We start from the raw sequence: 16753 nt of genomic DNA, 5'->3' as shown, positions 1-16753 counted from the left end.
GCCTAAGGCAGGACTGTAATTCTAGCCTGGTGCCTCAACCACTACACTGGCTTTCCATGAGCATCCTAGCCACTTCCTAAAGAGTCCCAGAATCAAACATGAGGTAACCATTAAACCATTTTTGGCCAGGTTGACAGTATCTGCCCAGTCAAGGTCTGAGTTAGGGTGGATCTGAGCAACTTTATCTGCAAAATGCCCAGAATATTTCTAACAGAAGCTAGTAGCTGTAGATATTCTGGGAACTCCTCCCTCCTCCCCAGCAAGAAACAGGCCACTTTAAACAGAGCCTCCAATTGGCTACCTGCAAATGGAAGAATAATTGCACTTTGTGCCTCTGTTGCCAAATATAACCCCTAATATGGGTTCATGTACATGCTCAGTTGAGTTTGCTCTTCACTTTTTTCCAGCAATGCTCTAGCTGTCATCTCCCAAATCGCCTAAAAAAATATCAGAGAGCTCCCAAGGATTGATAACATATAAAATTAAAAATAATTCAAGTCAAGGTTCTCATCAGACAGCCAGTCCAGGCAGAGACTAAGGCCTCAGATGACCTGCCTAGCTGAACAGCCTAACAAATCACTGGGGGGAAAAAAATCTCACATTCCCTCTGAAACCCAGCCCGGTCCATTAGCCACCTGGGATGGACCGATGGAATAGGTTCTACCTCCATACAGGGTGGGAGTGGGGAATGGAGCAAGGTGAAAACCATGAGAAAGGACTGATGGTAATATTCTATACCTTCAGATCAAGTCACTCTGTCCTGAAATTAAAAAACAGGTCTACCGTGTGACCACTTATGTCTGTTGGCCCTTAATAACTTGGTCAGGTCCATGGTTGCTGTTGTAGTCATGAATCCCAACCCTATCTTAAACATCTATGCATATGAAGTCTGCAGCCCTTCCTTTTCTGGTATCTATCAACTGTGTCCTTTGCTTTGTATTTTATCACTCAGCTTGGAGTCACAATACTTGATGTTGGGTTATTAGCTGAAAAAGAATCTCTGACTAAGAAATGTAAAGAATTCTAGAAGTTAGAAATAACAAAAAAATTCTGGATACATATGAGAGGCCCTAGGCAGAATATACAGGAATTACTCCTACTCCTATCTGATTAAACTTGTAACTCAGTCTCAATGTCAAAACATCTCAAAACTGCAGGATTTTAAAATCTACCTGATATACATTTCACACAAAATCACCTTCTAGAGCAGTAAATACCCACATCTTTTAAACTGTTTTCATATAAAATGTTAAAAACGAAATAGTTCAAGCATTCTTGCAAACCTTTGCAACACTTACTTTTCTGCAACTTTCATTGATTTCCACTACTCTTACTTTCCTAACAGTCAGCTGTTAGAATGTGTGCACGTGCAAATATGTGGGAAGGCAAACTCTGTTAAATTCAATGAGACCTGCTTCTAAATAAATGTCTCTATTGAGGAAACGGAGTAAACAGCACAACAGGGTTGCACGCTGTAAAGAAAACGTTGTGTTCTCCCCCGGGGCAGGCTGAGACTGAATGCATCTTTTCAGTATGCTTTGAAATAAGAATAATCTTGCTTGTTAGTATTTGTCCCCTCTATTTATAAGCCTGTATCTTAACATAAGAGGAACTTCAGGGATGTATTTAGGATTGTCTTGCCCATCTTTCCCGAGCCTATGTGCAAAAAAAAAAAAAAAAAAAAAGAGGGGTTGCGATGACCGGGGTACCCTCACTTCCAGGCTTTGAATTCAGCCAAAGCATATAATTCTGCAACTTGCTTTTTTCGACCGAATTCATTCACGAGAACAAGCGACGCGATAGGACAGATCCAAGAAGGGAACGGATTGATTTCTGGCGTCGTCAGGAACTTCCTATGCACGACAGCGTGCGCTTCCCTCAATTGCCAGACCAGTTCATTGGTCCGAGGCCGTCAAAACTACCGTGCGGCCCCGAGCACGTTCCGAGCGCTCGCCAACTCCAGAGATCACGTGCGGTGCCCCTCGCTTCTCGGACTGAGACCGCCCGGACCGACTTCCGACGTTCCGCCGCGTCGCGCGATTGACTGCCCTTGGCATTGCGTGGTTTTCGCCCTCCTCCTCCCCTCCTATTGGTGCGAACGCCGAGGAGCGCACGCCAACCGGCTCGCTTGGCTTTTAACTGGTCCTGGTGTCTCTCTCGTGTCCCTGCGCTTACTGGAAAGGCGGGCCTGGCGCTACGCAAGACACTCAGCCGCGCCGCCTCCGCTCCGTGCGCTGTTTTCGTTCCCACTCTTGGTGTGTTGTTGTTTTTTTTGCCCTCCCTTTACGGGCGACTTAAATAGGAGTGCCGGACGCTCCCGCAGCAGACCGCTTGGGCTGCGTAAGTGGTGGCTGCCCGCTGACTTGAGCCCAGGGAAAGGTGCCCGGGAGGAGACAGGACGAAGAGGAAAGCAGGTGGGTGAGCCAGCCAAACTGTCATGACACCACCACCACCACCACCCCCGGCTTCTGGAGGGCAGCGGGGATTTTCCCGCTTCCTCACTAGCTGCTGCCCGCCTTGCCTGCCCGGGCAGACTGTAATCTTTCCTCCCTTCTTCCGACCAGCCTAACCTGCCTGGCCGGCGCCGCAGTTTGCACCGCTGCATCTGTCTGCGCCCGGAAAAGGGGGCGGGGAGCCGGGAGAGTAAAGGAAAGGAGCCGCACGTCAGGGAGCCGGGAGCAGAAAGGTGGGGCCTCCCACTTCCCTAGGCCGCTTTGGAGAGGCGCTTTCTCTCTCTGGCCCCTCGGATCAGACAAGGGCTGCGATAGGATCTTTTCTAGGTCCGTATTGGCTGGATGCAGCCTATCAGCGAGGGCAGGAAATGGGTTCTTTGGCAGCGATGGCTTCCTTTGGGTTCAACTGAGCCCCCCTTTTGGGGCTGGGGGGATTGTCTGGGACAATTGGATTTCCGAGAGATAAAAGGCACAAAGGTTTGCAATGGGGAGGTGGAAGTGCTTTGGTTTTTGTTTTGGTGAACGCACCTATGGCTGCATGGAGACCCTGGATTACAGGAGAATTGTTAGATGGGATCGGTGTTTCCTCCACGGCATTTGGAAGGAACATTATTTGTCTTTCACTCAAAAACTTGATATTTAGGCCTGTAACAAGGACTGAGTCGAATGTGCTCACCTCTGCTCTAAATTCGTTCTATCTGAATTTGTCAAGGGAATTATATTGCTTTGGCTGGCTTAAATCACATCTGTTTGATGGAGCAGTTCTGCAATGACAAGGTAATTTGCAGTTATGGCACTTTGCCTATGAACTCCTAGGCAAGACCTCCACTATTGTCTTGTAATGTCTCTCTGTTTCCCACTGCTTTTTCCATCCCTTTTGAAGCTTCTGGAAGTACCTGGTGCTTTTAATAAAGTTGCAGTTTAAATGATGGTGCTTTTTTTGTCTATATGTCTCCAGAAGTTAAATTGCTCCAGAAATTATCCCAATCTCTGGAGCAGATTGCAGAACCTATTTAAATTGTTGTTGTTGCTGCTGCTACTAATGTGGCTGTAATTAACCAAGCCTGTTGCTTCTTCTGCAGCTATCAACATTGGCATTTTCTTCTTCAGGAGAAAAGGTTGGAGTTTTATTCCATTGCTCAAAATATCACCGTATTGGATGCTACTGTTCAGGATCAGCCAGATCACATTTAACATTTATTAATGATGCCTGGTCTTGGCTATGGTTTTAGCATATCATTTTAGTTTGAGGGCCAGATTCTAGTCATGGAATTAAAAACAGAGAAAGCTCCTCTTCTGGAGTAGTAGCTGGACAAAGAAAAGGAAACAAGGAGTAGAAATACATGGTGAATTCTTCCAGTGGCAGATTAAACCAATAACTTTTCTATTAGTGCTTCATAAATCAAGAGGAACTCTCTAATGCTGAGAACCGGGATTCAGATTGCAAACATTGTAAGGTTCAGTTTAATGAAGCATGTACAAATGCTCACTGGGGCAAAAATTAATCTCCTTTCACATAAAGCTTCTGAATTAGTGACAAGCATCCAGAAAAAAGATCTTAAATTTATGGTTGAGCACTGTACAGTATGCAGTTGCTGTGGATAAAAATGCTATCATGACCTCTTTATGCCAAAACATGATGTAAAGGCTTGCTTTAAGCATAAGATACAAGTATGTAAAGGCAGAGTTTTTGTCATTGTACATATGTCATCATTTTGATGCAGTCTTGGTTTGCTGGAGATGTTTGTGCTTCTGCATGGGGTATCATTAAATAGGAATATAAATACATTTGCCAATACTTGCTGATATAATCATACCCAGAATGTGTGTGTGTGTTTGTGAGAGAGAGAGGGGGGGGGGAGAGGGAGAGAGAGAAAAGACCCATCAGAAGTGCAGAAGACAACCACATTTCATCTAGGAATTTAAAAAGACTGAATAGAGACAGGACAGTAATGGGTATAACTATGCATGATGTGGAAGGGTTTTTTTTGGTAATACTAAAACCCATGGTCCTCCAAAGTTGAGAGTTTGAAAAGGAAATACCTTTCACACAGCTACATTTGATTTATGGAATTTCCTATCCCAAAGTAAAGTGACAGTCACCCACATTTTAATTTATTTTATTCATGGAGAAAACTGCTATCAAAGGATACTAACAATGGGTACTAACTATACATTAACTCTAGTTTTGGATAAAACATATACTAATACACCATGTAAAGTTCTAATGTCTGGCTCAGGGTTGCCTTTACAGGCAAGTCTATTTGGTCATACTAATGGCCTTTTTGTGGTTTCCAATATACCAATTTCTCAAGGTTTTGACACTAACACTCTGAAACTCATGTTTGTTTGCCTTTTATGAAGTGCTGCTTAAATAGTGGCTTCTGAGAACAGAATTTGTGGCCTAATTATCTGTTGTTCTGAAGCAGTGCAGAGCCAGCAATTAATTGTGATGTTTGCTCAACCACTTAAACCTCCTTATTAAGGTGCAACATGTTAGACTTACTATTACATTTGGAAGTGTCATTAAAACAAATAATGGGTTGGATCTAAGTTATGAATCGGTAGGAAGATGAGACAATGTAAATTATACCTTGTCTTCAAAGTTAGTTACTGTCAAGCCTACCTCAAAGAAATAAAACTTGCTTCCAGGAAGGCAAAATCTTAGAAAGAAAAGCTTGTTTATAGGTGGATTTTATAGTTACGTGGTATTTATAAAATCATATTGTTTGAAGGGGCAGTTAAACCATTAGTCCATCCAAGTCTAAATAAAGAATTTATGACAGATGGTCATCCATCCTCTGCTTAAATACATCCAGAAGATAAGAACTTGTCATCTATCTAAGTATGAATATGGCTGTCCCATCATCAAATTATTCCTACTGTTTGGAAGTTTTCCAAAAGGTTCAAGAAGAATCTGTCTTCCGCTTTGTATGGATCCAGAAAAGAAATCCATAGAGAAAATAACTTCTCTGAATGCAACTATAGCAATGTTTTATTTCTCAAATGAAGCCATCATAATGCTTTTCTCATAGGCTAAGATGCTATTTTAATAATTATTTTCAATTACAAAGGAATACAAATGTGCAACGTGTTTCATTAAATTTTTTTGCTGTTGTAGAATGCCCCCTGATTAAAATATGGTTAATGCTTCTTAGAAACTACCTAGTCTGTTGTATATTGATTAATAAGTGGACCCATGTTTGTCTAATTCAAGCAACAACATAATTATAATAATGCCCAGTGCTCCATTGAAAGAATTTAAGAAGAAGTGCTAGAATGCAGACGTTTCTGTTTAAACCTTCTTTGAAAAGTTAAGTAGGATTTCATAAAAAATTTGCTGGAGTTGGTGATGTGAAATGTTGTTCAGGTATATGTTAGCAACACATTCAAAATAACCCATATTGTGATTTTGGCTTTTCTGAATGGTTTTCTTTTAGAGGTTTCAGGAGTTAAAAATATGATGCCGACAGAGTGACACAGCAGAGTGTCTTTTAACTCTAAAATTTAGTTCAGTGCCTCCTCAGGAAGTTACATAGCAGACATCTGATCACATGGAGGGCATATTTTGTATTTCCTATATTTAACAAGAGGAACTAATGGTCAGCTCTGATATGTGCCTCTGCCCGGCCACTAAAAATTTCGTGCAGTATCAAACTCTTTTTTTTTAATGTTTCTAGATTCATTCCTGCTTGATGCTGTGCATGAAAAGGGGCAGGGAGGCCTTTCTCTTACTATTGCTAACTGATAGTATGTCAGTGAATTTAAACAATTTAAGCAGTCACCAACGCCTAGCAATATTTAACCCATCAATTGACTCCCTACTTTAATTATATTATGGCAACCTCGACAAAGTAACTTTTTAGTCACATAAATATTTTTTTAAAAATTTCCTCACACTGGGGCAACTGCAAAAAATGTCTCTGCTAATCAAACAAAAAGTGGCCAATGTCCATGAGACCTCCAGGCTGAGGGACCGAAGAACCTGGTAGGTTGTTTTGCCCCATGTTGGCATGAATTGAACATCACCTTTGATTGACTTGGCAGTACTTTTAAAATAACATTTGATAGCTTTCCTCATCTATGTCCCAGTTTGAGCTATTAAGCAAAACTGCCCCAGGATTGGGCTGTTAAGTAATTGTCTTGCAGTATGCCATTTAAGAATAATGGAAAAGTTTCCTCTTTCAGCTGACGTGTCCCTAAATTAGCTTGATATCTGTCAACTCCTCCACAAAACCTAATTTAAGATAGATTTTTCAGATATTGACATCTCCACTTTTTTAAAAACGGAGAGGAATTAATGCAATGCTATGCATTAACTTGAATGGCATATCTTTCACCCCAACCGGAAAGTAATGAATGAATAGCGTGGTTGCTAAAACCGTCATACTTAGCATGGGGCGGAGCTGATTTCTAGAACAATGCTCCTGATTAAACAAGCCCTTATAGATTTCCCCCCCCTTCAACTTGATCAGCAGAGCAAGAAGGAGAAAAGCCATTGGCTCCTCTGGGGTAGCACTATACTGAAGAAGTTGGCAGTTGCCCTCGAATGATGTCTGCCTACTGCCAGACAATAGAAGAGCATTCTGCCCTCTGTAAATAGATGATTGTACTTGGCAAAGGAGGAGGAGGAGCTTGGAATGGGTACACTGAGTCAACTTGGATGAGGGTTCTTAAGCTGAGCGCAGCTGAAAAGACCACATCTTGGCTGATTCAGTATTTTGCTTAGGCGTGTGTCAAGGGGCTTTTTTTGGCTAGAAGCATGGCATTCATTGAACTAGCTAAGCAAGATATACGAGACAGGATCAGAGCTCCCTGTACATAGCTCTTTCACCAACAGTTTTCTGAAGTTAAAAGTTTGGGTAAATCGCTAATGATTTATTTGCTGAATTCAAGTTATAGCTATGAATGTATAATCAAAAGTTTATCTCACTCAGCATTTAGGAATTTGCTGCTTGGACAACAGTATTAAAAGGTATTGATCTGGTTCACATATAATGCTAAACCATACTATGCCCTTGGTTTTGACTTAGACACATGAATCCACATGTCTGTGGTGGAATTTTAAGAGGTTGAGAATAAAAACACTGCATCATAATGCCTTTAGAACAGCCATATAATAGCTATTGACTCAATATCTAATGTGAGCTTCTCTTATGTATGTGTTTGTGTTTTTGATGTTTGTGTGAAAGTAAGAGGTTAGATTAGATTACCCAGTTTTTCACAATCTGTTGCCCACTGGATTTTTGGATCTTGGCTGTGCTGGCTGCATACTCTGGAAAAAGAAGTTTGGCCACTCGATTATAGAAAAATTAAGAGCCATGTCTGTTCACATTAAAACCTGATGTTCTTTAAACCATTCCTGTTGGATAACATTTAGGGTTTTTTTATTCTTTTCCTACCAATTTAATGGCCTCACTTGCAGAAATAATCGGAAGGTGCAACTACTTGGCATGACTGGAAAAGTGCTGAATAAATTGACTGAGCAAAATGTTATCTTTTATTATCACAGGCAGGTTTATGCTTTAATGTATGGAAATATGTGCTGAAACAGTAAATAGCATTAGTGCAAATAGGATTTTGTTACAGTGAGGAACATATAAACTACTCAGAAAATTTATTACAGTGGAGTTTAAGTTAACTGGTCTAGCAAAAATGGTGTAACCTGGGTATGATTTAGTCTGAAGGCTAAGAAGAAAAATATTTTACCCAGAACATTAAAGACAAAGGGAAATGGAAAGAATCAAAATTTACATGTCATATTACTAATCATCGATAACTAGAGATAAGACTTTAAAAAGTTGAAACAAGGTTATGGTTATGCGCCTTTAAATATTAACTAAATGTTCATTTTCAGCCCCAGGTCTGACAGAGCTAACATTAATTGATATATATAGCAAGGGAGAACTCAAGCCTATGGGATAAGATCGAGCAGTGGTGGTTCTTAAGCAAAGGATCTTTGATAAAGAATCACAGTCAGAATATAGTAAACTTTTGCTTAGCTTACAATTTTGTAAAGCGGCATTGTATCTAGATCAACTCTCAACAAATTTCTTGGAGGATTTACATAACAATTGGTTTGTGCTTAAATTGTACGCCCTGAGTCTTCGGAGAAGGGTGGGATATAAATGGGATTAAAATAAAATAAAAAATAAAATACTATACCATCAGAGCTGGAGGGAAAATTTCATAAAACTCCATATTTGGAAAGGCTTTGCTCTTGCAGTGATGGTAATCCTGAAACACAAACTCATTGTTTTATTCTATTTTCTTATTGAGACATATGCAAAGAGTTCCTGAGACCTGTTGTAATCCAATTTTGGGATGGACTGAAACATTTTAAATACAATTTCTACTAGCAGACCCAAAGATAACTCTTGCCCCTGCAGTGCATAGCTTGTAAAACGTGTATATTGCTGATAACAAGGACAATTGCAGATCTTCTATCTTGTATGCTTTATTTTAGTCTGTATGTTCTAGCTTGTACCTCCACAGTGTAGGGTTTTTTAATAGGTTTCATTCAGTCTGAGTCACTGACCTGAAATAAAGAATTGGTAACGATTTGGTAATCATTGGCATATATGTCATGCTTTTGAATGATAAAAGGATGGCGTTCTGTAATCCTCACCAACAATTCCAAAGCAGATCAGTTTTTTCCCTGTGTTGCAGAGGAGGAAGGATCTCAGTTTTGTGAGAAGATTCTGAAAGGTTGTTCCAGGAGAACTGGGTAAATTCTAGTTGCAATCACTCTCATGGATTAATATGGTGATACAAAGGTGGTCTGCTCCCCAGCTTAAACTCAGGACCCAGTCCAGAGAAAGAGGCTGCAAGATTTTAGAGGCTGTAAGCATGTAGGTAACTATGGAAAATAGATTGATATTATCCTTTTTACAGTTGTTTTCAAAACATCTTCTGCCTTAGTAGATCAAAACTGTCTATATCTGATCTTTCCAAGTTTTGTTTGGGAATAGGAATAAGCTGTTGATGGACAGTAATGAATGTTGCTGCCAGTTGTGTGTTTCTGAGGTGAACATTGTTTCTTTGCATGCCATGTTCTGTGGGACATGCAGTGGGATGGCCTCAGACTCTTGTTTCCATTGGCCCACCTTGTCTCAAAGCTAAGTATGCATTTTGTCTGCTGGTAAACTTTGGCCTAGTGGGCAACAAATGTAAGGGTGAGCATGTGACGGATGTTCTGAGAGATCTTGGCAGCAGAGCGAAACATAAGCTGAACAGACACACCAGGTCTTTAAAAAGAATTTTTAAAAATCTTTGCTCTTTTTTTTCTCCTTATCTCAGTTGGAGATTTAAAGAGACAAGTAGAAGAAAATTCCTTCAGTGTTCTGTTGTCAGGGTGTCAAGTCATGTATAAAGACATCTTTTTATATATTGGATTGCAGGCGAAGTATCATTGGATTCCTTTAAGCTCATAATTTAAAGAAAATGCATTGCTACTTTCAAGGAGCTTGAGAGAACTTTTTTTTTACTATTTTAAGGCAATATGTCCTTCAGCCTACAACTAGATACAAAAATTGCAAACAAATATATGTTCAAAACACAGGAGGGTATATCTATTAAAGTATGTCATTTGGCAATCTGTTTTTAAAAGTTTTGCCATAGAAAGATACTTTTCACTGTTAGATAGAATAACTTTTCACTGTTAGATAGAATATACAGGCAGTCGTTGACTTAAGATCATAATTGAGCCTGGATTAATGGCTATAAATTGTGTCAGTAGTTAAGTGGGTCACACGTGATCATACTCAATTTTATGATCTTTTTGCAGCAATCATTAAATGAAAATGTTATACCCAATGGGTATTTTTTAATACCCAAAAAGCTGCTTTTTGACAAAAAACATAAATTATAGTCATGTGACCCCAGGACATTGCAAATAGCTGTAAATGTGTACCGGTTATTAAATGCCTCAAATGTGACCACGTGACTGGGGGGGAGGACATCTCTCGGAACTTTGAAAGTGGGTTGTAAGTAGTTCTGGGGAGGTCCATTGTAACTTCAAATGGTCAGTAAGTGACTGGGCATAAGTCCAGGATTACCTGTAGATGTTTCTAACTTGGTATGGTGTTGGAAGATAGATCCTTCCCCTCAGGGATTGGGCTCACCTCTTGTCTTTTCTTTCAACAGATTACAGGAGACTGAATAAATGCAGCCTATCACAATGCAAGCCCATGAATTGTTTCGGCATCTGCGAATGCCAGAACTCGGCGATGTAAGACAATATGTACGTACTCTTCCAACAAACACACTGATGGGGTTTGGTGCTTTTGCAGCCCTGACAACTTACTGGTATGCTACAAGACCTAAAGCACTGAAACCACCATGTGACTTAGCTATGCAGTCTGTAGAAATAGAGGTAAGCAGCCATGTATTTCTATTTCTTTGATTACTTATTTCATAAAAAGTTCTGCCTTGGTAGTTTTAGGAACAGTTATCCTTTACAAAAAAAGAGCTTTAGATTAAGTTTTTAAGATAAATGAATCTATTTATTTATAAAATGTTATTTTGAAACTGATTAAAGAGCGCAGTTTACTGCAATACTTTACATCAACCTTTAAAGAAACAGCATGGCTGGCTGGGGGATTCTAGGGAGTTGAAAGCTCTGAGACTGAGAAACAGTGTTTTGTATCTTGTGTTTAGCGTGAGTAACAGAACCTGAATCTTCTTAGCCGACTGTAACAGATTACAGTGTAAAATCTTGTAGAATATGGACAGTAGAGTTTGTAGGAGGATAGACCTAACTGTGGGAGAACCCTGATTCAAAGTGCATCTTGTTTGAAGCTTAAACCATCTACTCCCAAACTCCTTAGGCCAGGCATGTAAAACTCGTGATGTCGTGTGACGTATCATGACTTTTTCCCCATTGCTGGCAATGGGGTGGTGGGTGCGGTTTCAGTATGATGCAGCCGGCCCGTGGGCCGGCAGTTTGACATGCCTGCCTTAGGCAGTCTTAGAGGTTGCAAACATTTTTTTCTCCTAAAGCATAACTAGATTTGGGGGAAAAAGGTCAAGCTGATAAAGAATGGCTAAACTACAGTTCCCCCTGCCCTCTTCAGACTATTGCAGACATGAGCTATGATTAAACTTTGCATTATTTTCTTCGTTTGAGTAGAATTCTAGGACTCTAGATATGTCATTTAAATTCTTACAACCAGGCAAAATACAATCCCACTTACTATCTTCTGTCTTGCCATGTAATGAAGAACATTTGCTGATTAACTCAGACAAACATTGGCCATTATAAGAAATAAATGACATGTAGTGAATAGCATATAGTTGGATATTCTACAACCACATTCATAGTGAGTTGTAGCTGGTAACTTAACTGAACCCTCATGAGATTTAATGATGCATCTGTTATACATGTGGAAGCCTCCTTCATAAAGTCTTTTTCAATGAAGGATATTTGCATGTAAAAGTGTCCAGATTGCACATTGAAGCTCATGAAAAAATACAGTATTTGATCCAAGTTTCTATTTTTGCACAAATAAGCAAATAACATTAAGCTAATTATTTCACATGCACAACATTAAAAATTATTGAGAAATATAAGTTTATTAGTGGACAGCTGTCATAAGATCAACCATTAATTAGTACTATTCCAACAATGCATTCAAGCCTAAGTAACTATTTTTTTGGTCAGGCAAAAAAGATATTTGTATTTGTTGTGATGAAGTAGTTAGAAGTTCTTTCTGGAAATCCCTTGGCACTCAGTTTTCTAATAATTGATCTGGCCTTATATTGATTTGCAAGTGCAGAGTTCAAGGTAGATATTGCTTAATTTCACAACACTCTTCATGACCCCACAGATTTGGCTGACCTTGGGTAAATTTGCACTTCCCATCTCTCTGAGCCAGAGGATTTGAACTTCACAAATGACTGCAGAGGCTGTGGGGGGAGGGGGGGTGTCTTCAAAAATTGTGTTTCTAGAACAACAGCTAACCTTTATTATAAATTAGGCCGCCTTTTAAATTTATGAGATAGACAACAACAGAATTCTCTCATGCAGGTACTCATAGAACACACATGCACACATAATATCTTGCCTTCAAGACAGCGAGAATACCTGGAAATGGAGATTTCCTAACATGTTTTCCTCTGGCGTTAAGAAGGGACCGAACCTTTCCATTTTGGTGTCCACAGTCTCAGCTTCATGTGATGCTTAGCTCATGAACTGTCATTGATTCCTAGCTTGTATATTTTTTCCAAAGTGGCTAAAAGACACTAGGATCTGCTTATTAAATATAATAGTGCTGCAGGTATATGAACTACAAATTTAAAAGTATTGCTTTATAAATGTAGGTTGTTTATAGCTAAACTTAAGCCAATATATATAATTGGAATGTTTGTTTGGAAAATATTTCATAGATAAAAATAAGTTGGGGTTACGATTTCATTTTCTCCCTCTATATTATATATAGATGAGAAGCCATGCTTTCAAAATTTCTATTATATGCACTCTCTGCTGTTACAGAAATCCTGGCCTTCTGTCCCATTTGCTAATGAAGGAGCAGATAGGAAAGTTTTCTGTATTTCTCATCTTTCCATCCTGTGCTGTGCAGGGTTTCCAGTTATGACACTGTTTTTAACAGGGTCAGACGGGCAGTTTTGTTAACAATAACTGCTAATACTAATTGATACTCTTTCATAACTTAGTAAGCAATGGCTACATTTGGCAATGTGTTAGAAACATCAGATTGCCAGAGATATGGCTGAAATGCAAGGCTGATAATCCATGTGTCATTGGCTAGGCTGAAATGATCTGCCCAAATCAACAAGAATATTGTCCAGCCAGATGCAGTACCATGTCTTCCTCTAACATAGACAGATGTTCCCAGAATTGTTTTCTCTTCAGAAGTGCATCTGCAATAGAACTTATGTGCAATTACTGGTGTTGTTATCCAGACCCTAACTTCTCAGTGAAGACTCTGACTAATAACTTTGTGATTCCACCTTCCACCTTGCCCATTGCTGGTATACTAGACATGGGGAAAAGACAACTATTGTGTAATTTGCAGAATGGGAACTGGCAGAATTTCCAGAAATATGATTGGGAATTCCCTGGTTCAAGAGTTTTTAATGAACTTGCTACAGCATTTCCCAAAACATGGGGAATGTTTATGATCTTGTCTTCTACCTTCAGCATTTTGATACAAGCTATGAATACATTACTCAACATCCAATAATACTGAGAATATATTTACGGTAAGTAACAATGGAAAAGCACAGAAGGAAATCAAAGATGAGGGAACACAAAGGAACAAAAATATGGATGTAGGTTTAATGAAACTCAAGATGATCATAGAAATATATATTTATATTTCCTTCTGTTTAATCATGTCCGACTCACAGAGACTGCCTGGACAGGTCCCTGCAGCATTCTTGGCAATTTATTTCAGAAGTGGTTTGACATTGTTTCTTTTCTAGGGCTGAGAAAATGTGATAGGCAGTAAAAAAATAAAAGGAAAAAGAGAAAAAACAGCCTTTTCTTCTTAAAGCTACAATAGCATGAAATGTAAGATATGTAGTAGAGTAAAAGAGTAATAGTGTAAATAAAAAGTTTACACTATTTAAATTTACATTAGTTAAGCTTATTTTAAAAATTAACAGAAATAATTCTACTCCTGAGCTTATGTTTCCATTCATCTAGAATGGGGTGTCAAACTGGTGGCCCACGGGCTGGATGCATCACACGCAGGCCACGCCTCCCCTGGCTCCCTAAAGGCAAAAAACACGGCAATATGTCATGATATGTCATGTGATGTGATTGAGTTTGACACCTGTGCTATAGAACATTCAGTCAAATTAAATTATTGACACTAAGTATTGTGATTTGCAGCTTTAATGCAGCTTTAACACAAGCTGTAAATGATTTCCCTTGAAACTGAGCTAGAAACAAATTGAAAATAGTATGTTCATATGTTCATTTGAATCTCAAATACTTTGGCCATCTAATGAGAAGAAACGACTCACTGGAGAAGAGCCTAATGCTGGGAAAGATGGAGGGCAAGAGAAGAATGGGAAGACAGAGAATGAGGTGGCTGGATGTAGTCACTGAAGCAGTAGGTGTGAGCTTAAATGGACTCCAGAAGATGGTAGAGGACAGGAAGGCCTGGAGGAAGGTTGTCCATGGGGTCGCGATGGGTCGGACATGACTTTGCAGCTAACAACAACAACATGTTCATATGTGTATGTCTAATTTTTACATTTTGTTCATTGACACATTTCCTAATTTGATAAGAAATTAACATAGTTTGTTGTGCATGATGACAGAAAGTTGTACAGAGGTTGTGCAGAAATGTTTTGTGTTTTACTTCATTTCATACAGGGTGGAGAGCATGCCAGACGCTCTGCACTACTTGATAGTGACGAGCCATTTGTTTACTATTATGATGATGTGAGAACGGCTTATGAAATCTTCCAAAGGGGCATGCATGTGTCAAGTGAGTATTGATCATTTGGAAAGGAAGAATAATTCTGAAAGGAGCATATCTCATAGATATTCATGGAGCCATACCAGTTAGCCAGATATGAACATCCATATACTGGTTCCAATCACTAGATACTGAAACTGAAAATCATAGGACTTGAGAATTAACATTTGAAGTTAGATCACTTATGAATCCTGCATATATAGGAATCTAGCAACATGAATTTGAATTTTAGTATTCTAATATAAAAATCCAGAACTGAGCTGTTTAGTCATTGAATATTGCTTGGTAGTTTATTTTACTTATTTTAAAATTTTATTTATCATTTTGAACTTTAACTCTCTACAGACAACGGACCTTGTTTGGGTGCAAGGCAACCAAATCAGCCATACGAATGGATTTCTTACAAGGAGGTAAGTGGGTAGGCAAATTTGTATGTGGTTGCAATGCAATGATAGATTAGATGTATTCCATCAAAGCAAATAAAGTGTTAATTTGACCTTTTCTTTTATGCAAAATAACTGGAAAGCTGAGGGAACTCAGAGACCCCCCCCCAGGGAAAGAGAGGGGAGATGCTTCCTAGAATTGGATAGCTTCAAAAGAAGAAAAGAAATGGAGATAAAAATGAAGAGCATGGGCAGTAGTTCTTGCCATGAATTAATTATACTGTAAATAAGAACAAAGGGATAGTTTTTTATTTATTTTTGGGTGCCTTCAAGCCAGCCTTGACTCCTGGCAACTCCCTGTAGTTTTCCTGCAAGATTTCAGAAGTGGTTTGTCACTGCCTGTTTCCAAGGGCTGAGAGAGTCTAACCCAAGATCACATAGCTGGCTTTGTGCCTAAGGCAGAGGAGAACTCAGGGCCTCCTGGTTTCTAGAGCTTGATGTTTTAACTACTACACCTGACTGGCTTTCCTTTTTGATAATATTGTATACCTTTTTTTAAGGAAAATAAATCCATTCTCACACAGTATCGCTATAAATCAAACCTTAATGGTTCCTAATCAACTAATATTCTGAGTGAATGATAGAATATACTAGTTATCTATAACCTAAAATATTGGGAGTACCAGGAAAACTTCAACTTTAATGAAACATCAGTGTTGTGAACATCAATTAGAGAAGGCACAGAAGCAAAACTTAATTCAAACATGATTGGGATCCAAACACTGCACACCTGTTCATCAACATTTCATTTAGGCATCTCCTTTCTTAATAAGAATATCATCCTATTGTAATGTATTAGCAGGTTTATAAAGTATGTTCAGGGATTCAACATTATTGAATGAAATTACAAGGAACTTTCAGATCCATAAATATTGAACCGTATTAATACAGGCATTTGTGTTTCCTCTTACCCAGGTTGCAGAAAAAGCAGAATGTGTTGGTTCAGCCCTTCTTAATAGAGGCGTCAAGCCATCTCCTGACCAGTTCATAGGAATCTTCTCCCAGAACAGACCTGAGGTAAATCAAAGTTCATTAGTCTAATAAATCCTTTTTAAAAAGAATGTTTAAAAATAGAGCTGTTGTATTCAGTAAAATGTTCCCAGCTGTGGAGAATCTGTCCTGATAGGCATGATTCCTGTCCTCGGCTTAGTAATGCTTGAGATTCTTTTACTTTCCCTTGAAAGATACAGCTTCGCTTATCTAGTCATAGGTAGTATTTCTGTAAGTTGCCCATAATTCTGCTTTTAATTGAACCTCAGAATTCATGGCAGTATGAAACCAGTGATAAATCAGAGCCTTGGTGGAGCAGTGGGCTAATGCCTCCTTAAGTAACACCAGCTGCCTGCAATTAGTGCAGGTTCGCATCCCACCAGGCTCAAGGTCGACTCAGCCTTCCATCCTTCCG

General features: G+C 39.2%; 1 protein-coding gene across 3 annotated transcripts in view; it reads left to right on the top strand.

Moving 5' to 3' along the window:
- Positions 1-2195: 2195 nt before the first annotated feature.
- Positions 2196-16753, top strand: part of ACSL1 (acyl-CoA synthetase long chain family member 1) — a 37980-nt gene continuing 23422 nt past the window's right edge. For 2 of the 3 annotated variants that reach the window (XM_083367306.1, XM_083367308.1), the window contains exons 1-5: positions 2196-2414; positions 10599-10827; positions 14800-14914; positions 15251-15315; positions 16264-16365. In XM_083367306.1, coding sequence (XP_083223432.1) covers positions 10618-10827; positions 14800-14914; positions 15251-15315; positions 16264-16365 — 492 coding nt within the window. In that variant the 5' untranslated portion in view covers positions 2196-2414; positions 10599-10617. Of the gene's footprint in view, positions 2415-2494; positions 3231-10598; positions 10828-14799; positions 14915-15250; positions 15316-16263; positions 16366-16753 lie in introns of those variants that run through there. The other variant, XM_083367307.1, reaches the window with a different exon arrangement.

The sequence above is a fragment of the Vipera ursinii genome (assembly GCF_947247035.1).
Source record: "Vipera ursinii genome assembly, chromosome: 7".
Lineage (NCBI taxonomy): Eukaryota > Metazoa > Chordata > Lepidosauria > Squamata > Viperidae > Vipera > Vipera ursinii.
Note: the sequence above shows the minus strand (reverse complement) of the source record. Positions and strands in the feature narration are given on the sequence as shown.